The 23402-nt window shown below is 36.3% G+C and overlaps 1 protein-coding gene and 1 long non-coding RNA gene across 2 annotated transcripts in view; one reads left to right on the top strand and one right to left on the bottom strand.

The window, feature by feature from the left end:
- Positions 1 to 9118: 9118 nt before the first annotated feature.
- On the bottom strand, positions 9119 to 23148 carry LOC116548671. The gene is made up of 3 exons (XR_004267498.1): positions 23137 to 23148; positions 17406 to 17409; positions 9119 to 9286 (listed from the first exon to the last, which is right to left on the bottom strand). It is a non-coding gene; the product is annotated as an uncharacterized LOC116548671 (long non-coding RNA).
- The window catches only part of YIPF7 (Yip1 domain family member 7), a 28990-nt gene continuing 24736 nt past the window's right edge, over positions 19149 to 23402 (top strand). Inside the window, 2 exon segments of the mRNA XM_032274065.1 lie at positions 19149 to 19222; positions 20642 to 20758. Of these exon segments, the coding sequence (XP_032129956.1) occupies positions 19149 to 19222; positions 20642 to 20758 (191 nt within the window).

The following is a 23402-nucleotide window of genomic DNA, read 5'->3' as shown; positions in this document are numbered from 1 at the left end:
TCAACATATCTTTCTGGTGGGGACAGAGTTTAACCACAACAGCATCTAAGAGCTAACCTCCAGGCAGGCCCAAGGTCAATAGCCTTCTGTCTAAATTTTTATCCTGGTTAAGAATCTGGATGGACATCCTCTTTCTGAGTCTCAACAATGAGCCAGACTGAGACTCTGTATCATAATTTATGGTAATTTGTAAAAATTGCCTTAAAATTAGCCTTAAATCCAAAGACTCTTTTAATAATAATCACTTTTAAAGTATTTATGTTCAAGCAAAAGCATTACAAACCCAAATACTCTGAATAAATACTTATGTGGTAATTCTTAAATGGCCACAGCAATATTTCTTGTCTGACATGCTGTCCCCAGAAACTGGCCACTACCTCCATTGTTTTAGTTTTCTATTGCCATATAACTAATTACCACAAATGTAGCACCTGAAACAGTACAGATTTATTAGTTCATAGTTACATAGGGCATAATTACAGCGTGGTTCAGTTGGATCCTCTGCTTAGTATTTCACAAGGCTGAAATCTAGGATCTAGTCAAGCTGGACTTTTACCTGGAACCTCTAGAGTAATATCTGCTTCTGAGTTCATTCACACTGCTGGCAGACTTCAATTCCATGTAGGACTAAGATACCCATTCCCTAGTTGGCTGTTACCAGGGAGCAGCCCTCATCTCCTTGCAGCTACTCACATTCTTTGGCATGTGGCCCCCTCCATCATAAAGCTAGCCATGGTACATCAAATCCCCTCTGAGTTTCAAATCTCTCGCTTCTCATTCTTCTACCGCCAGCCACCAGCCAGAGGAAATTCTCTTTTTAAAAAAGATTTATGTGATTAGATTAAGGCACTCGGATCATCTCCCTATTTTAAAGTCAACTGAGAAGTGACCTTAATTACATGCCTTTTGCTAAGGTGACACCGAGCATCAACTACTGGACATATGGACTCAGCAAGCCTTCACATGATTCCAGAATTTAGTTTCTGAGCTACCGCAGATTTTGCCAAGCAGAGCAGGGAAGAGCTCTCCCAATCGGCATAGCCCAAATGGCAGATTCCTGAAAAAGATAAATATCTCCTTGATTAAATTCAGTAAATTTTGATATGTGTATATTGTGTGTGGGGGGGGGGGCAATGGCTATCTGTAACAACTAATGTACATATATGTATTTTATTCTGAGAAATCTGCATTAATTAATGAGTACATTAGCCCGTTTTTCATACTGATTTAATGAACTGCTGAGACTGGGTAATTTATAAAGGAAAGAAATTTAGTTGACTCACAATTCAGCATGGCTGGGGAGACCTCAGAAAACTTACAGTCATGGCAGAAGTCAAAGGGGAAATAAGGCACCTTCTTCACAAGACATCAAGAGGGAGAAGTACTGAGTGAAAGGGGAAGAGCCCCTTATAAAACCATCAGATCTCATAAGAACTCACTATCTCGAGAATGGCATGGGGGAAACCGCACCTGTGATTCAATTACCTGCACCTGGTCTCTCCCTTTACATGTGGGGATTATGATGATTATAACTCAAGATGAGATTTGGCTGGGGACACAGAGCCAAACCATATCATTTATTAATCATTCAACAAATATTAGCTGGATGTTTACTACATGTCAGACACTGTATTAAGTCATGGGAATGCAAAAATGAAATAGGTATGGTTGTAATACTTAGAAAATAAATTTTAAAAGCCATTGTATAAAAGATAATATTACAATGTTATGATTGTTATGATAGAATTTTCAATAAAGTATTATGAAGAAACAGAGAAGAGGCCTCTTCTACAACCAGAGTGTTGGTATCAGGAAAGTCTTTGCATGGCGGGTGACAATAATACTTAGTTATACGCATTAACAAAGAACTCTTCTAAATGTCTCATTTTGTAAATATCTCAATTAATCCTCAAAACAACCTTATAAATAGGTCTTATTGCCCCTGTTTTACAGATAGGGCAACTGAGCCTGGGCTGGTTGAATAACTTGCCTGAGTTCATACAGATTGTAAGTAGTGAAGGCGAATTCAAGCACTACTCTGGCAGATTTGAAAAATACTCCCTTGACCACAGAGTTAGGCTCCTAACTTGGGGGTTAAAGGATAAGTTAAATTCAACCAGGATGAGTTGAAAGTGGGGTGTGACATTCCAGATGGAAGATCCTACATGAACAGAGGCATGATATATACAGGAAACAGCCAGCACTTTTAGGTGGCAGGAATTTAGAGTTTGGCAAGAAGTGAAGCTGAAAAAGAAGTCAGGCACCAGACCATGGAAAGAGAAGCTTGGATTTCATGATGCTGGTAATTGTAGCCACTGCAAGATTAGAAAGATTTTAAACAGGGAATAGAATGGCAATTTTGTGTCTCATGTAGGTCATTCTGACAGCTGCTTGGAGACAGGGAATAAATTAGTTTCAAGAGATAAATGATGACAACCTACATGGGGACAGTGATACTGTGGCTTGAGAAGAAATGAATTTGGAAAGTAAAATTATCCTGCCTTAAAAGAATATAGAATATGAAAGAATCAATTGCCTATTACAAATCCAGAGTAAAGAAAATTTTTGTATTTCACACTTGAAATGTATCAACTGGCCTCTGATTTCCATTAGGCCTCCATTATCTTCTATTGGTTTAAAAAATTAAGCAGGGCAAGGGAGAGGGAACATTTTGTTTAGTTTTGCACTGTGGAGGCTTGTGTCATTCTTGTCAGGTGAAGACCAATTCAATTGCTTTCTAAGCTTGTTGTCATATTATTCTAAAACACAAATCTCAAAAGCAAAGTTTATTGTTCACCAGTTCTTCTTCAGTGAATCTTATTGATTCAGGAAGTTAGTAATAACGGAAAATGACTTGTCCCTGGCTTCCTTCCTTTTGCTTTTCGGAATATATAGAAATTTGTTTGATGCCTTAGCTTAATGTCTTTGACCTTGATAAATGATATGCTACTCATATACCAAAGTACATCACACAGGAAAGGCTTGGCTATTTTTTCACCAGTCAGGTAACTTTCCTAAACCTCAAGGCAATGCCCAGACAACGGCTGTGGCCTTTGTACTGTCATTTTTGGGGAACACATATTTTCACTAATACATCTTTCAAAGGTATGTCTTCTTCAGGAAGCTATGTCAGGGAGCATCTGGATTTCATTAAGAGTTTTGATAGATTTTACTATTAAAAATTATAGTATTAATGTGTGATTTTTATCTCCACAAAATACTAGGAAGGATAAGATTGGAAGTGTTTAAATTGAAATATATTCTGACCTAACATATACAACAATAGCTAAGTGAAAGGCATCAATTAAAGAAACTTTGGAGGCTGAGGGGTGCAGTTGCTCATGCCTATACTCCCAGTGATTTGAAAGGCAGAGGCAAGAGTATCACTTGAGACCCGGAGTTCAGGGCAGCAGTGAGCTATGATTGTGCCACTGCACTCTAGCCTAGGCAACGGAGTGAGACACCCTATCACTTGGGGAAAAATTAAAAAAGACACTTTGGTTGTTAACTATGTGTTTACGGGAAGGTGTGTTGTAAACTTTAAGTTACAGTTATAGAGCTTAACCTGGTCTAAACAAGAAGTTCTATTGGCTTATATCACTGCCAAGTCTCTTTAAGGCTTGGATTGATCAGGATCACAGGTCCGTTTCTCTGATAGTCCATTGGTTCTGCCTTCCTCCATATTTGGTTTATTCTTGTCTTACATCCTTAAAAAATGAGTGTCAGAAGCAATTGAGACACTGTTTTTTCTTATTCAAATACAGGAATAGAGCACCAGTTTTCACAATCAGGGAAATAATCTTTTACAAGGTGTTGATCTGGATCTTCTAGTAATGCTATGGAAGAAATTCTGATCTGAGCCCCAGAGCCCTTAAACAATATTGGCATGGTGTTCCTCCGAAAGGAAAACTAGGTGCTGACAGGAAATGAGAAGGTGGATTGGATATTGAGTAGCAATAAATGTCCATTACAAGGATTGAAAGATTCTTAGGCAATCCAGAAGAGTACATTTCTAAGTGCACAGTGCCAAGGAAAACAGATCTTTATGCCTTAAAGAAATTAATTTTCCTGTGACTTTATCTTTTTAAAAAATTAATTTACCATCTATTTCTTACCTGTGTTATTTTTTGCTTCTCTGACATTTTGTATTCTTGTATGAGTCATTATTTGCATAGTACTGGTCAATTTTTTTCTCTAATAATTCCTCCTATCAATTGTTTCTGATTTATTAAACACCTCACAATAGTATTCATTCATTTGAAAGTGAATTATCCTAGAAAAACATCACTTCCTTTTGTGTTTGTTTCTCTTTGGCAATTGTGGAATTTAATACTTATATATTTTTGCTCACAAGGAAGGGAATTGTCACATGTTGAATAAAGAATATGAGAAAAAAACCCTTTTAATGTTGCACTAGAAACATGAAAAGAAGAGAACTTTTTTGTTTTAGGGCATAAAAGGTTTTATTAAAAAAATCCCTGCAGAATTCAGTAGATTCCAGTTTGCAATAAAATATCTTCACAGAAATTTTTGGCACATTTAGGCAATATATCAAGCAGCTTTGCCACACAGATAATGTCTCCCATCAGAAGCTTCTGCTGTGGCCATGTTAATAATATAAATATTTTTAGGTACACTTACAGTATTTGAAATATTTCAAATATTTGGCCTTACATACCATATAGTCCAAAAATATAATTTTATTGCCTAGAAAACTGACATGCAGAGAAACTAAGTAAATTGCCATAGGTCACACAGCAGGAAGAAGAGAGCTTACATTATAACAGAAATACAATGCTAGCCTGCAAGTTTACAGGAAGCTATTATTTGAGAAACCTCTATGACAAATAACTTCATGGCTCTCTTAGAGAGAAATTTGATCATGTTTTCCCCTTGGAAAAAGATGAGCTGGAGGCCCTCTGGTACCATGTTACATTTTGTTATATGAATGCTCTCTCCCATTGTCCTTCTTTGTCATAACAGATGATTTAGAGAGAAATAGCATGAGCATAATACATCAAGAGAAGACATTAGCATGGCTTCAAGTTTGCTTGTCAGGTAAATTACCCGGTTTTCTTAGAAAATGAGAATTCCACCATATCGATATGACATGTGAAGGTAAGTTCTTATAAATTTAATTAGTTTTTAAAAAGATTTTGATATCAAGGTATAGTTAAGTTTGTCAGTTTTACTGACAAGTTATTGTATTAGTTATCTACTACTACGGAACAGCACACATTTTTATCTTACAGTTTCTTTGGGTCAGGAAACAGGGCATGGCTGAACTGGGTTCTCTGCTATACAGCTTATCACAAGGCTGCAATTGAGGTGTTAGACTAAGATCCATACTCTTAACTGAAGACACAACTGAGACAGGAGACTTTTCCATGCTCCTTCAGTGATTTGGGGCAGTATTCAGATCCTGTGGTCTGATGAACTGAGGACCTCATTTTCTACCCATTCATTTGCTGGAGGCCTCCTTCACTTCCATGCCACCTAGGTCTCTCCCATATTTTAGCTAGCTTCAGCAAGCCACAAAGGCAACAGAGTCTGCTAGCAATAGAGAGCTCATAATGCTTGTAACTTAATCACAGAAATGACATCCCATTATATTTTCCATATTTTATTGGTTAAAATCAAGTAATTAAGACTATGCTCAAGGGAGAGGATAACACAAGAGTGTGAATACCAGGCTGCTGGGATTATTGATGACCATATGAAAAGCTGCCTATCACAGTTAGAAAAAAACTTTTCCAATAAAGACTGTCAGTAGAACTATTAATATTATTCTATGAAAACCACAGCCTAAAATTCACAGCCTAGAAACATGCTCAGCAATAGATTTTTATATAGAAACACTGATGCAATAGAAAGAAAAAAAAATTTAAGCTAGTTTTGCTATATTTGAAGCTACATAACATACTTACTTAGACAATAAAACAATGCCAGAGACTATATCCCACAATTTTTTATTTCCCCAGTCATAAATAATCAAATATATGTAATAATGAGATTTGAATACATATTTTAAATATAAATATTTATCTTTAATGTATAGCAAGTAATTAATTTATCAGTTTTGTTAATTGCTGTGATTTATCAGTGTTTTTAGTTCCACAAGATGTATATATGTGTGTGTATATAGACACACACAATTAAAACAAGCTCATGTAAATCATAAAGATCATTACATCATTTGATACATTTTACATTATTTGATATATTTAAAATAGTCCTGAAAATCAATTCTGCCACATGAATTTGAGTATATATCTTATTAGTCTTATTTTTTGAATTTCTGCTGTGAACATAATACTGTATATTCCATTTATCATTGAATCAATGTATTAATCAGAAGAGAAATATATTTATATATCTTATTTTTAACAAATTGCTAATTATAAATGACTATGAAAAGAGAAAAGATATTGATATGGGTTTTTCTATGTTACATGATATTTTCAAGTATATTATGCTGATAAAATATTAAGAAAGCCTCTTACACAGAGATTTTATTCTAAATAGATACACATTAATTTTGATAAAGAAAAAAAGGTGAGCTTAAAAAATTGTCTTGTTTGAGTATTCATTAATTCAACACACCTTTACTGAACATTTATTGTATCTTAGAAACTGTGCTAGATGCTATGAAGACTATATGAATGCAGTGAAATTCTCAAGTGTCTCACCAGAATGTAATATAAGCCTTGTACATAATTGCAGTAGATGGTAAGTGATGGCAACAGTGAGATATCTAAAAGACAGATGTTCAACTTAAAGCAGTGATTGCCTATGATATAATTGGACTACATAATATGCTGTGTTTCACCCCAACTGGTTCTAAGAAGCTGAAGCTTTTAAGCAATCATGAACATTGAACATTCACCAACCATAGCTGATAAATAAATGTAAATTTTGAGTGACCATTACTGAACAAAATTGAAGAACTTTTTTTAATTTCAGAAAGTATTTTAATTGTTTAAAATAGCACAAAACGACATTGCACTATGGTAATACCGAGTCGCAGGTGCTACTCTACAATAGTGAACAGTGTACTCTCCTCAGAAACGAGAACTCAAAAGGCGCGCCAGAGAAGGGATGGGGTAAAACAGCAGGACCAGGTAAGTGGGCTCCAAGGTGACTAAACGTGACATTTTCCACAGCAAAATGTAATACAACAAACCAGAGGCCCTGGATGACACAAGCCGAGGCATCTCCGGGCAGATTGGTGGTCGGGGAGCGGAGGGAGGGCTGAAAAGACTGGCTGCTAGGTTTAATCCTTCTGACTTGCTCACAAGCCCTGCTCCTTGCCGGAAGCTTCGGGTGAGGGGCAGACAACTCCAAGCAGATCCCCAGCCACGGAGCCCGGCCTGGCCTGGGTTGCATGCTGCACATTCACGCAGCAGCTCCTGCTGCTGTCAGCTGGCCCTTGCCTCCCTTGTGGGTGACACTACGCAGTCTGCTTCCCGGGCTGCCTCCAACGGCGCCTGGTTCCCCTCCATTCACCACCCGAAGGCAGCGCAGTAGCTGAGGGGGAAACAGCAGCCCCTTCTGGGAGGCGGCACTGGTGCTGCGGCGGGGGGGGTAGGGGACAGCTGTGAACCCAGGACAAGAAGCCCCTTAGCCCAGCCTCAAGCTCCCCCTACGCTCTACGCTGTGGGTGCGCAGTGATCGCCCATGAGGAATGAACTGTTCTTCCTTTGTTCCAGCGGCCTGAGGACAGGCAAAAGGGCAGAGGGCGGGGGCCAGCAACAGGAAGTTGGGCTGGGAGGCAAACAGCAGGCCCCACGTGGCAGATTCCACACCTCCCGTGCACTGGCTGGCCCACATTTTCCTCCAGGAAGATCCCTGACAAGAATTAGCCAAAGAGAAAAAAGTAAACACATACACACACAGAAAAAAGATTACACACTCTGTACAGTGCTAACAACAACAAAGAAGGGTCAAAACCTCACATGCAAAAATTACAATGGAAGTGTGAATTTCACTCTTTCTTAACAGGTGAAGAATGGGGGCTTGTTTTTAACTAAGCTTGTGCAGACTTACCGACAGGTAGTTCTATCCAGAAAGCAAACATCAAGTACTCATTGGCATAATCATCACTAACTCTTAACACATTCCTATTGCATAATTCTCCCTGAAGTTTTTCTCTCAGAAAACTGCTCCTTGAATTTCTTCTCTGGTGTGTGTTCTCTTGCCTGGCAAATCAATAAACTCTGTGCTCACTTTGATGATCACAATAGTGGTTCTGCTCTTTTCTTTATTAGTCACCTTCTGAGTTTTGGAAATTAGAGTAAAACACATTTATCACTTACAACCTAAAATCTGTCTATAGGTGATGAGTTGAAGAATGATGTATAGTCGTTCTCTCTTACGTGTGGTTTCTCTAGAGTTCCAAGTGTCTTAGTCCATTTGTGTCCGTATAAAGGAATACCAGAGGTTGGGTAACTTATAAAGAAAATAGGTTTATTTGACTCATGGCTCTGCATGCTGTGCAGGTAGCACAGCACCTACATGTACGTCAGGTGAGGGCTTCAGGCTGCTTTTGTTTGTGACAAAAGGCAAAGGGGAACTAATGTGTGCAGTTCATATGGCGAGAGAGGAAGCAAGAGAGAGCTGGGAGGAGGGTGCCAGGCTCTTTTTCACAATCAGTTCTCATAGGAATTAATAGAGCAAGAACTCACTCATTACTGTAAGGACCGTACCAAGCAATTCATGAGAGATCCACCTCAGGACCCAAACACTTCCCATTAGGCCCCACCTCCAACGTTGGGATCACATTTCAAATGAGGTTTGAGGGGACAAATATCCAAACCATAAGAAGCATACAGTTTCAGATACCTGTGGTCAACTGTTTTCCAAAAGCATTAAATGGAAAATTCCAGAAATAATTCATAAGTTGTAAACTGACTGCCATTCTGAGTAGCATGACAAAGTCTTACATTGTCCCATTCTGTCTTTCTCCTGCTCCACTCTGCCCAGGACATGAATCAACTCTTTGTCACTTGTATCCTCACCATGTATGCTCTTCCCCATTAGTCACTTAAGTAGCCTTCTTGGTTATCAATCTACAGAAAGAAGGCTGTGTACAGTGCAATAAGATATTTTGAGAGAAAAAGAGAGAGAGACCACATTCACATAACTGCTATTACAGTATATTGTTACAATTGTTCTAGTTTATTATTGTTAGTCTCTTACTGTACCTAGTTTATACATTTAACTTTATCATAGGTATGTATGTAGAGGAAGAAACCGTATACATAGGGTTCCATACTATCTGTGGTTTCTTAGGCACCCACTAGGGGTCTTGTAATATATTCTAAGGGGTACTGCTGTACAGAACAGCACCACAGTTGGCATAATGTGACAAATGGTTTCAATGTAACTTAAGAAAAGCACATGTTCATCAGAAGGAAGATAAATCAGAAATAAACAAGGACAAAAGAGCATTCAAGAGAAAAAGCTTGACAGGATCTTTATAGGATTCAAAGTTGTGAGTGCCTTGAACCAAGAACTCTATCTGCTGACTAGAGATGGTGACAGATAAAAACCAATTAACTTGGTGATTAAAGACCAAGTCCCCATTCTCTGATTCCACTTCACTAAGTAATATTCTATTAATTTTTTGTCTTCCATGAGGATTTATCTGCAACATTTTTGGTCACATGTACATTTTTATGTTAGGAGTTTGAAGGTTTAAGCCCAATAATTCCCACCTCTCATGAATGATGTCTCCCTCCTGGTAGGAAATATATAGGATTAATATTTCCTTATTGTTGTTGTTAAGAAGATGACATAAAGAGACATGAGTACCCTTTACAAGTGACGACAAACGCATATTGCAACAAATGGAACCTGTAATACTTGCAAACTTTGTGTAAGAATTTTTACTGTTTACAAATCTTACCAACTTCTATCCAAAGAACAGAGATGCTCAGTCAATTTGCTGCCTCCCTATTTGAGTTTCTTATGGATCAGTTTATAATCTACTTCACAACCGATGTTTCTTCCTAAGACAGAGGGCCCTTTTCTACCTTAAGCCCCTCGTGTGGTTCTTGTGGAATATTAATATTCCTAAAACTCTTGTTGTTTAACTGACAGGGTTCACAAGACATGCCCAAAAGATATTTAGAAGCCCTGCTAAGTATACCGTTATAGCTGTCTGAAGTCTTAACAAATGGTTTACAGTTACAACCTTGATTTTATGTCTGAGTCCATAGTTTAATGGTGGCATCCTAGGTTTTATCTTTGTGCTGATGCCATTTTCTACTTTGAGAATTTTTGCTAAGAGAGACTAAGATTGGAAAACTATTTTGTTTTTTTTTTTTTGTTTTTCTTTTTTTTTGTTTTCTTTTTTTTTTTTGAGACGGAGTTTCACTCTGGTTACCCAGGCTGGAGTGCAATGGCGTGATCTCGGCTCACCACAACCTCCGCCTCCTGGGTTCAGGCAATTCTCCCGCCTCAGCCTCCTGAGTAGCTGGGATTACAGGCACGCACCACCATGCCCAGCTAATTTTTTGTATTTTTAGTAGAGACGGGGTTTCACCATGTTGACCAGGATGGTCTCGATCTCTTGACCTCGTGATCCACCCGCCTCAGCCTCCCAAAGTGCTGGGATTACAGGCTTGAGCCACCGCACCCGGCACTATTTTGTTTTTAAATCAAGCAAGTACTGGGCCTTTTAAGTTTCTTCTAAATTCTGTTGAGAGTCTTAACAGTTCCTGCTTTAGTTTTTGTATTTTAGTCTCCTGATATGTTTTTATAGGTTGCTGCAAGAAGCTGGTTGGCATTTTCTGTATTTTGTCTGGAAAGTTCCCCTGTCTATTTTTCACATTAACCTGGGCACCAGTATCGCCAAATTTTCTGGTACTACATAAAATGAGTCTCAATTTTTTCCATCCTGCAAAAGCATATTTTTCACTTTCCTTCAACTCCTCACCCTGGAACCCTTTGAGCTTCCACTAATAGTCTCCTTGAGGCACTTCCATCTTTTTCCTACTAGTTGGTCTCAGAGCCAATGTAATATTTTCAAAAACCAATTCTATTCACCAAATGTGTTCTAGTTACTTATTGCTATATTACAAACCACTCCAAAATTTAGTGCCTCAAAACAGTCATTCCTTTTGTGCATTCATATGCAATTTCGGAAGGGCTGGCAGGAATGACTTGTTTCTGTGATGTCTGTAGCCTCAGCTAGGATGACTGGACAAGGTGAGGACTTGTAAATTTGACAACTCTTTCTCTCTCATCTTGTAGTCACAGTCTATGTGGCCTCCCCACACAGCCTCTTCAGCATCACAATCTCAGGTACTTGGTCTTGTTACATGGCAGTTGGACTCAAAGAACAAGTGTTCCAAGGGACCCAGGCAAAAGCTAAATGGCTTCTTATCCAACCTTGAAGGTCTGAGAACATTGCTTCCTCCACATTTTATTGATCAAGCAAGTCACTAAGGTCAGCCTATATTCAAGATGAAGGAAATTACATCCTTTCTTGAAGAGCAGTGTCAAAGAGTTTGTAACTATCTTTAATCTGCCTCAAATTGCAAAGTGTTCAATTGCTTAGGTGTATGGTAATTTATTTAACTAGACCTCTAATATTAGACATACAGGCCACAATAAGATTTTGGTTTAATGTATAACCCTGATTAAATCTTTAGGATAATTTCTTTTAACTAGATTTGCTAAATCAAAGGAATATACATGTTTTATCCTGCTTTTTAATGCTTAGTTACCTGCTGAAAATGTTTTAAAACAATAAACACTAAAATAAATTTTATATGAGATTTTTGGTTGTCTTCAGCCTTACTAAAACTAGATATTTTTATTTTATTTTATTTTAACTTTGCTAACTTGATAGGTCAAACATTATGCCTTATTTTAGCTTAAAATTATTGATAGTGAGTTTAAATACTTTCCACGGGTTTTCCCATTATAAATTGCTAATTTATTTGCTCTTCTTTTTCTTTTTCATTTAAATTTCTTTTCCTATTATTTTGAATTGGGAAATATTATCTTAAGTGTAGTCTCTATAGCCGTGATCCAGTTGTCAGCACTATCATTTTTACTTTCTATCATTTGCATTCTACTTTACTAGATTTTTTACAGTGCTTCCTAAACGAACAGAGCTCTTTTTAAAGGTCAGTTTGTTGTCTTTGTTTCTTACTCTTATGCTTTGTTGGAATACATTGTCTTTGCATTTCATCTGTTCTCTGACTCTGACTTTGAAACCATGTTGCATATTGTAAGGGCAAGCTTAAGTTAAAAAATATAATTTATAATTACATTTAATGGACACTCACAAACCACAATATGCTGTGGCTCTGTAAAAGGGAAGTGATGAAAATGCTTGTTGCTTTAACATCTTCAAGTGATGAGTTCCCTCTCTTCCTCAGGATCCAGCAAACTCTGCAGATAAACCCAGGCAAACAGGGATAGTATGGTAATTGTGTAAACTACTAGTAAAGATTTATGTATTTCATATTTTTATATAGGAAAAAATGTAAATAATAGTGATATAGTTTGGCTGAGTACCCAGCTAAATCTCATCTTGAATTGTAGCTCTCATAATTCCCATGTTTTGTGGGAGGGACCCAGTGGGAGATAATTGAATCATGGAAGCAGTTTCCCTCATACTGTTCTCATGGTAGTGAATAAATCTCATGAGATCTGATGGTTTTATAAGGGATTCCCCTTTTGCTTGATTCTTATTCTCGTCTGCTACCATGTAAGATGTACCTCTTACCTTCTGCCATTATTTTTCTTTATAAATTACTCAGTCTCGGGTAAGCCTTTATCAGACACATGAAAACGAACTAATACAAATAGTCTACTACTGTTTTCTCTACTCCATTGGATCGTCTTGCACAGTTTCACATCAGAATTTTGGATGAAAGTAGCATGGTACATGAAAAGATTCATTCCCCAGTATATATTGTCACTGGATGCCTCTTGTCTCTGATCTTATAAAAACAAGGTAGTGGGGAGACTATAGTTCCCAGGATACATAGAGCCATTATTAGTGTCTTAGTCCATTCAGGCTTCTATAAAAAAAGTGACAAGGACAGGGTGGCTTGTCAACAGTGGAAATGTATTTTTCACAGTTCTGGAGGCTGCAAGCTGAGATCAGGGTGCCAGCATGGTGGAATTCTGATGGAGGCCCTCCTCCAGTTTGCAGACTGCTGAGTTCTTATTGTATCCTCACATATTGGAAGGAAACAGAGCTAACTCTCTCGCCTTTTCTTATAAAGTTACTAATCTCACTTATGAGGATTCCATCTTCATGACTTAGTAACCTCCCAAAGACTGCAATTCCAAATGCTATTACATTGGGTTTAGATCTCAATGTATGGATTTGGTGGTGGGGGCAGGGGCAGAACACAAACATTCAGTCTATAACAGTTTTTAAATTATTTATTTATTTGTTTGTTTATTTATTTATTTATATACAGATGGGGTCTCACTGTATTGCCTAGGCTAGTCTCAAACTCCTGGGCTCAAGTGATCCTCCCACCTCAGCCTCCTAAAATTCTAGGATTACAGGCATGGGCCAACACACCCAGCCAGTCCAAAACAATTAATAAGAACTTCCCCCCCAGCCCCACTAAGCCACAACTCTCTTTCACCGTATTTCCTAAGAGCAGTCTTCCCTTCTCCCAGGAGTGACTTTCCTCAAATATATATCAGACCATAAGACCAGCTGGCAGGAAGAAAAGCAACATCGTTATAGTAGGGGGAGGGCTGCTTTTCTATTTATTACAAAGCCTGAATCTCTGAGGGTCTCAGGAATCGTCTTCCTTTCATATGAATGAGCTGTCCTAGTGCATGATAGAGAGAATGTGATGATCCAAAATCATTTTTTTTTCACTACATACTCCTCAACTTTATCATAGAAATTTTACCGAGAATCTGGCAGGAGGTTGACTCCAAGCATTAGTTTTTCACATTGTGGCATATTTAACCTTTGTAAACCTTCATGAGTCATTTTGCTTGGATTGTGAGACAACTTTCTGCATGGTACATTTGCAAATATCCAGCCTCCTAGCTTCTTTTGGTAAAATAGCTTTATTCAGACTTATTTACTATCAAAATAGAAAAAAAATATATGTTGGATGACTGTAAATAATGGACACCAGAATAAATTTGGATGCTTGTTATTGATCCAGTTTCATTATTACCCAGAAACATAATCATAACAGGTCACATTTATTGACAATTTACTATTTGCCAACTACTGTATTTAATTGTTCCTTTTGCAAAATCTGTCTAATCCTTATATTTTATACAGAATTTTATATACACACATAAAAGTTATATGTTCATTAATAATTTCAACATATTGTGAAATATGGAAAAATAGAATGAAGTGGATGAGATAAAGATGAAATAAACAGTACCTAAGAGGTAAGTATAAGTTTTATTCCTTTTTTTGATGAGGGAACTAAGGATCTATGTGGCTAAGTAACTTGTGGAAGAATGTATATAATTCCTAGGAAAAACCTCCTATGAAAATTAATTCTATCAATTTGCTAAATGTATGTAAATTTGACTTCTTATTACATATTTAAATGATTATTACAATAATATGATTACTAAGAATGTATAATTCAACTACTGCTCATATCAACTTTCACAATCTCAGGCGTAATTGTATTTTTGCTAACAAAACATATTGCCAAACTAAAAACTAATAAGAGTTCAGCAATAAGTCTGCTAGAATGCAGTTTTTTCTACAAAGACAAATTAAGTCTTTATAGAATAAAAGTGGAAATTAAGAAGAGGTTGCCAAATTGAAAGTCAAAGATAATTACGATAGTATTAATGAAGCAAAATTCTTTAATTTTCTTTTCTTTGCTTGCCGTAGAACATATTGAGCTCTTTAAAATTCATGCAATGAAACAGAATTTTATGCCTATTATCATGTGTCTCTGTAATATTCAGGGCTGTAGTTTCAGGCTTATAAAATAGAAGCAGCATGGTCTTTAAAAGGCAGATGATCAGGAACAAATCTTATGTGGTACTAACGAAAAGAGCATTTAGAGAATACTGACAAAAATGCATTAAAAATAATGGAAAACAGAATGCATTGCATTCTTCTCTGCATTAATGCAGATGTACATTAAATTGCAATATAGATTGCCAGAATAAATTAATTACATGATAAACACTGGTAACAAACAACCTGTTTCTCTGTCAGCAGAGGTAGAAAATGGTGACATATTTTTCACTTCGTTTATTGGCAGCTCTATTCAGCTGAAAATATTTGGGGTAGATGGATAAAAATAAACATCATTTAATGTTCCTAAATACATACATTTATAACACCAGAGTTCTGGGCAGCCATACATAATATTTTTGGAGAAACAGATTAATCAAAGAAACCTGGACGAGTGAGAGAACTGATGCTTCAGACTAGGTTCTTTCACATACTAGGTGTGTGACTTTACACAAACAACTTTGCTTCTCTGAGCCTCCATTTTTATATCAAAGGACTGTAGTGATGGATGTTGCAATTTTATATTATACTTAGATTGATAGACATCAACTAAAATACTAGATTCTGAGTATGCAGAATTAGTAATAGTGATCATTCATCCATACACCAAACCATTTATCCTTAAACTTAACACAATTGCATAACTGTCAGGTATATAGCAAATTGTTTTCAATATAGCTGTTGAGCAACTCACAGCCTCTACAACATGTGACAGATCACCAGCGAGATGCTCAGAAATTATGGATGGAAATTCTTCTCGATTGCTACTGCTAATTATAGTTAGCAACCACAGAAGAATTTGTCCTGATTTTGCAAGTCATTAAAGGTATAATTTCTACAATCATCTTTTTATAAGAGCTTTGTTATCTCCTGCCAATCTGCTACAGTAAAAGTGATATATCACTTTTTAAAATAACAACAAAGAGAATTATAAGTGGGAGAAAATGGTGATTTCAACCAGGCTTATAGCAATGGTGATGGAAGGAATTGGTTAGTGAGATATATATTTAAGATACAGAATTGATAGAATTTATTGAAAAATTAGATGATTTCTGATTTGAGTGGGTGCTTTGTGATGTAATTTCTTGAAATGAAGAAGACAGTCTTGGGTTGGGGAGGGTGGAGACTTTAAGAATCCAGTTTGGATTGTGTTAAGTTTGAAGTGTCTATCAAATAGTCTGGAACTGAGAAGAAAGGTCAAGGATGCATGCATAACTTTGGGAATTGATATATATAGATAATATATAAAGCCGGGGAAATACATAGGATCACCTTAGGAGAGTGTTTAGAGAGGGAACTGAGTGAGGGAAGGAAAGGATGGAGGGAAGGAGAGAGCAGGGAGAGAAAAGAAAATAAAAATGAAGGAAAAGAAAGTGGTTATGAGCAGAACATGGGGCTTTTTTACATCAGCTGAGAAACCTTATTCACATAATGTAGTCTTTTTGGTTGTTCAGGACACAGAAACAATCACTAAAACAGATGAGTTAAAATAATTGATGACACTGTGACTATATGTAATATCAATCTACACTCCATTCACCAATATATACTACAGCAATCAGATAATTCATTAATGGAGGTAAACCATTTAAATGTATATTTTATAGATACACAGTGTTTTATCCATAAGAATAGCTTTAAAGTATTCTTGCATATGCATTAATGATCCATTAATGCACTTCTAAGGAGCCTGAAGTCATTTTGTCCTCAATGTCTCATGGTTTATAATTCACTTGAGGCTTAGATTAATATGATTTTTATATGCCATTTTCAGTCCATATATTTCTGCAATTCATTTAATCAAGCCAGGTTTTTATGAACGAAACTATGTTGAAAAGTACAAAATCACAAAATAAGTTTAAAATATATCTAATTGGACTAAGATAAATATTATCTTTGATAAACTTTACATGGCATTTATATATCAAAAAAAGAATATATCATAAATCCCTGCTGTTTTAGAGAAGGACCTATGTTCTCATGTAAGAACTTTGAAAGAAGGAATAGAAAAGATGATAATCAAAATTTGGCCACTATATAACAATTTGGCCTTTTCCTACGGCATTAGGCATTAGAATGAAAAATTGCAGAATTCTAAAAATCATCCTCAATGATTGCCTTTTTCTTCTTCCTCCTATTCAATAGAAATTAAATCCTATCAAATCTTTCTAAACATCTTCTGTATTTGTTCACTACTCGACCTATACCTTGGACCATCCTTAATTCAGATAACTCATCATCATTTTTCTGGACTGAATTTTCTTTTTACTGATACTGCTGCTTCAATATTGACCCCTTCAATTCATCTTTCCCTCAGTTGCCATGACTTTTGTACCAGTTCTCCTTACACTGCAACCCTAGGTTAAGCCACTGACATCTCACGCCTGTGCTATTGTAACACCTTCTTCCTAACCAGGCTCCCTTTTCCACTTGTGAGTAAAACTGATATCATCACATTGTGTAAAACCCCAGAATGACACTTCAGTTCAATTATAATAACATGCAGACTCTTTACCATGGCCTACAGGCTCCTTTAGGATCCAACCTCTGTTCATACCTCTGACCTCATCTCCTTCAAATTTCTCTAATTCAAAAATCCCTACAACATTGGCTTTCTTTTCTAAACTATAAACTACAAAACTTCTTGCCATCTGAAAGTCTCTACTTGAAATGTTCTTTATGTAGTCTTTGAAGTAATTCCATTATCATCTATCAGATCTCTATCCAAATGACCCTCTTAAGAAGCCTTCCCTGAGCAATCAAATCTTCTCCCCTTTGTACTCTCCATCTTAATAGCACATTCTATGGTATAATTCCTGAAATTATCTTGGATAATGTGAACTCTGAACTCTGTCAGGTTTCAAACTTTGGCTTTTTCATCTACTAGCTAATGACCTTAGGAAAATTATTCAATCTCCATTTCTTTTTCTGTAAAATTGGATAATAATACCTCATCAGGTTGTTACAAAAATTAAATGACTTAAACTTTGTAGAACAATGCCCAGCTAGTCATTAATTATTAGTTGTAGGTGTAGCAAAATCAGTATAAGATGTATCTCTTTAAATGCAAGTCTGTTTAGTTTACCTGTTTCTGAAACCCTAGCATCTAGAACAGAGTCTGGTACTCAACAGTAGTTTCTTGATAAATGTGTGACCCGTTGTTGCCTGACTACTGTTGTAGGAAGGGCAGCTGTGATGAAAGACATTCAAGTTTCAAATCCTTTTAAACAATGTGGAAAAAGAAATTACTCCAGCATTCTGATGTTGGCTCCAGCTGAAGATTCTGAAGTGCCAAATAATCTGCCGTCGGACAGAAAATTTCAATTACTGAGATTTGGATACATGGGAAGTCTTAAGTCTTAGAAAAGAGAATCGGCATGAAGCAGACTACAGGGGAACTTGACTTCCAGCCATGAGATTAACATTAGGGATGAGAAGACAAGATCTAGATAGAATTGATAGTATTAGCTAGGTTACCTGGCTCAGAACCAGAGAGTAGGCTCCCAGTAGTAACCCAGTGATGCAGCGAAAGGCCAACTCAGGTTGCTTCCTGGGGTGGGGATGGGCCTAACACTTTCCAGTGTTTAGGATTGCCTTGAAAATGGCACAGAACCTACCCCACAGGTAAGAAGCACTAGATTTCATTAGCATACCCATGTTGGCCTCTGCTGGAAAAGTAGGAAGCCAGAAAAGTCAGAGGCAGACCACAATTAGTCTTCTTAAATATTGCTCATATAAATAGAATAGCTCTGATAGATAAAATTGACCACAACCCATTTTCATTTTGGTGCCGAGATCTTCATGACAAATCATGTGCCGTATTTTTATTTTTACTGCATATTATCAGGAAATCCATGAAATGGAAGGGACATTGAGGCCTCTTACTTTTTAACTGCTTGTCTCAAATAAGTGATCTCATCTCAGTTTAATAGATACGTACACAAGGAAACTGTATTCTATCTTTCCACAATTTGCATATTGATCAAATTGTATGTCTGTACACTGTTCACTGTGTTTGTAAACCACAATAAGTGTTATAAGATACTGTATTTGACTTTTGGCAGGCTTTTTTATTTTTGCCTGTAGCATCTGCTCAGCGTGTCAGAGTACAAATTTAGAAAGGTCTATATATAGCCAGCACGTCATCTTTCCACCAATGGATTTGCTTTAAATTTCTCACACAAAGCTACATTTGCTGGAGGATCTTTCCACAAAAATAAATAGAGGTATGTGTCTGATCCTTTTAAAAAACTCGGCATTTAAACAAAATACAAAGCTGGATTATGTAAGAAATGTAGTACCAATAGTCACATTACATAAAGCTTTACATGTTATGAAAATTTAGTGTATTTTCAATGAATTACTCTATGCTCTATAATAACATATTTTCATGTGTTGAGAAAGTTATCCTATTAAATTTTAAGTTCTTTAAATTATAAGTTGTTAAAAGGTTTATCACTAAGTCCTGATTTTAGTTTACATAATTCATAGCTACTTTTATACACATTACTAATGAAAAATCTTGATTTCTTACATCAGATGTATGAATCGCTGCATCTTTTTGTGTTTTTATTGAACTGAACAAATTTGATATATTTGACAATTGTTACTTTAATATTTCTGATTAATAATACCCTTCTAGTTGAACCTGTTTTTATGCAATTTCTTTTGAGATTTCTTATAAGTAATAGTCCATAGATTATTATAAGTATATGGATTACTCCTAGTGATTTTTAAATCCACTATTTTAAAATACAAAGATTTTCAAAGAAAAATAAAGAATTACATGTTGAGTTGAATGACCACATTTGTCTAGCTGAAGAGCCTCTTCTCTGTTGTCTACTTTTTAATCCAAAGAGTCACTGTTACCTCTCTAACGTCCTCTTCTCCCATACCTCTTCCTTCTCTCAGTTCTTCATATTTTCCTATGGTATTCCTGGCCATAAAAAAATCATTCCTCTTTACTCCAAGAAGTGAGTGAAAACTATAGAGAGAGTGTAGAGAACAAAAGACACCCCTTAGCAGGATTGAGTCTTTTTCTCTCTGACTCTGCCAGAAGCCCAGGTGCAGTACCCAGAGCAAAAGAAAAAGGAAAATGTTCCAAACACTTTTTAAGAATTGCCAAGTAGAAAAAGGAAATACCTTTGTAGTGTATTGGTTTTGCTTTGAGAAGGAGTATTATTATTATGAACCATTTGTAGATAATAATAATCATTGCTACAAGAATGTGTGTGTGTGTGTGTGTGTGTGTGTGTGTGTGTGTCTGCATGTGCATGCGTGTACTTAAAGTAAAAAACTGACATTGTTTTAGGGAAATTCTTCTAGATGTGTACCATGTTTTAAACTTTTTCCCTTAAAGCTAAGAATAAGATATTTGGAGATTAGTTCTTTCAAGCCAACTTATTAGAAGCCACAGTCCAGGGTGTGAAAACTTTTTAAAAAGTAGTTGAAGATAACACAGTTTGTAAATAACCTTCTAGCATATATTACCACACCCTTCCTCCAATACTTTATTGATCCCCTTCAAAGGATACCTTGTTTTCTGATAGGAATCCATCCATAACTACATTGTCAGTTGATCTTTGTAAATATCTCAAACTAAGTTTTATTGACTCATGAACTTATTAAAAACATACTCTTATTTTTCAGGATGTCAAACTTGGCACAAATTGACTCTGATTTTTACCAGTCTAATTTTACTATTGATAACCAGGAGCAGAGTGGTAATGACACTAATGCTTATGGAAATCTTTACGGATCTAGAAAGTAAGTACTTAACATTGTTCTTTCTTTCTTTCTTTTTTGCCAGAGCCTCATTCTGTCACCCAGGCTGGAGTGCAGTGGTGCAATCTTTGCTCACTGCCATCTCTGCCTCCTGAGTTCAAGCAATTCTTGTGACTCAGCCTACCAGGTAGCTAGGATTACAGATGTGTGCCCCATGCCTGGCTTCTCTTTTTTTTTTTTTTTTTTTAATTTTTAGTGGAGACAAAGTTTCACCATGTTGCCCAGCCTAGCCTCAAGCTCCTGAGCTCAAGTGATCCGCCTGCCTAGACCTCCCAAAGTGCTGGGATTACAGGCATGAGCCCCCACTCTGGGCTGTATTATTCTTGTTTTAAGAAGTCTTAATAGTATGACAGGGATTTCCAGAGAGGGAGGCTTCCTTGGGAAAAGCCAATGTTTGCCTCAATATATCTCAGTAAAGTGCCCAAGAAGAAATGTCAGGAAAGGGCAGATAAATTAATCAAATTCTCCATGAATGCCATTTGTCACCTCAGCCCAAGCTTATCTCCTCTTTTCAAAACATCACTTAACAGGAAGCTGGGATACAGACACTGGACAAACAGAAAGCATTTTCTTTTTGTCTAATATTTTCCAGGACACTTCTTGAGAAATAGGTTTCATTTAGCTTAATAAACATCTATTGAGATTCTGCTTGTGTTTCAGAAATTAAGAAGGCCACTACAAATCTAATGATGAATTCGTAGTCTTTTCTCTCATGCAATTTAATATTTTTATGTTGAAGAATTGGGCAGTTAAATATGTAATTATTGTATGAAAAGTGCTATGATGGAATTAAGGTAAACATGACAAAATATGAAAGTCATTTGAGGTAAAAATTCAACTTGAGTTGAAAATGAAATAAAATGATTAAGAATTTAATAGTTGTTATTTCCTAGTGGCAAAACTATGGCATTTAGAGTAAGAAGAATTTGGTTCAAATTCTGGCTGTGGCAGTTTTTGTCTGTGACATAGGGACAACTTAACTCTTCTGACTGTTTTCATCTGAAAAAATAAGAATATTAATATCTACTTCATGGAATTGTTATGAAAAAATTGTGATGTGTAGGAAAGTGTGTATTAGAGTAAAACCATCATATAAATATTACTGATTCATATAAAGATGACTTACAAAAGCAATTGACACTTTGTTACCTAAAGTTGCTTAAGTATACTGTATTTTGTCAAATAGTTGATTTCATGGATTTGTGTGTGTGTGTGGGTCTAGGTTAGAGGGCAAGAGGGTCAGACTCGTCAACTTTTATAATAACTACAATATATTTAGTTTTTACGATATATTAGGAACTGTTCTGAAATTATATAAATTAACTCATTGGATCCTCAGTTATATACATTAACTCATTAGAGCACCATATGAGTTAGGCACTACAGGTTGAGCATCCCAAATCCAAAAATCAGAAATCTGAAATGTCCCCAGATCTAAAACGTTTTGAACACTGATATGGTGTTCAAAGGAAGTGCTCAGTGGAGCATTTCAGATTTCTAATTTTCTGGTGAAGGATGTTCAACCAACATGTATTATGCAAATATTCAAGAATGCATTAAAACCTGAAATCTAAAACACTCTTGTCCCAAGCATTTCAGATAAGGGATACTCAACTTGCACCATCATTACCGTTTTCCATGAGAAGACAGGCACACAGAGAAACTGAGAGACTTTATCAAGGTTACACATCTGGTAAGAAATGCAGTTAGGATTTTAGCTAAATGTTTGATTAGGGCTATCACTAGTGTGAGCACATGATTTATTGTAAAATAAAGACTTTTTAGTGTAAAATTAGTGCTATTATAATGTTGAGATAATTGGAATAAACTGTACCATAAATTAGGATGTATGGTACATTTCAAATGTATTAATTCTTGAAGCTTTGTTATACACACACACACACACACACACACACACACACACACACACACCCTTAAAAGCTCCAGCGAGAAAGAGGAAAAGACAATACATATAACAGGCAGTGGGGAGACTTCTGTTCCAACTCTGTCCAGAAAAAAAATGGACCCTCTTTTTACTGACTGATCACTCCTACAGGTATAAGCAGATAGATGCTGCTTTCACAGTCTTTTTCCTAGCTACTCCTGCTGAGGTACTGCTCTAAAGAATAGGGAATTATATTGTGATATAATTATTTTTTAAGCTGGAAAAGTTAAATATCTAGAATTGTATCTAATTTACGCTCCTATACTATTCTGCCTAGCACTAGTCAGTCTGCATTTTATGATTTACACTTTGGAAGGTGAAGAGAACATGAGAAAATGATTGAGGCACAGGGAGTAGTTTGAGCACTAAAGTATACAAAGTTGGTCACTCTAAATTTACAATCCATGATGAGAACTATCTACTAGGCTTTTTAAGCTTTGTTCTGTTTTGTGGAAAGGAACTAGTTGTCTTGAACCTTCTGTTTCTTCTCTCCACTCTCTTTTTCAGATAAGATAAGCATTTGGGTAGCATTGATATTTTCAGATTAAACTAAAATGTTCAATAAGAGAGAAAAAAACTTTGTCCCTAAGCAAAGACTCATGAACCACAGCTTCATCCACCCATCCCACACACTCTAATTTTCCTTCCCCATTTGACCGAACATTTCCCCAAAATCAAGAT

The sequence above is a fragment of the Sapajus apella genome, unplaced genomic scaffold (genome assembly GCF_009761245.1).
Source record: "Sapajus apella isolate SASKATOON/1434 unplaced genomic scaffold, GSC_monkey_1.0 scaffold5, whole genome shotgun sequence".
In the NCBI taxonomy this organism is placed as follows: Eukaryota; Metazoa; Chordata; class Mammalia; order Primates; family Cebidae; genus Sapajus; species Sapajus apella.
The sequence above is the reverse complement of the archived record's forward strand: the minus strand, read 5'-3'. Positions and strand labels throughout refer to the sequence as shown.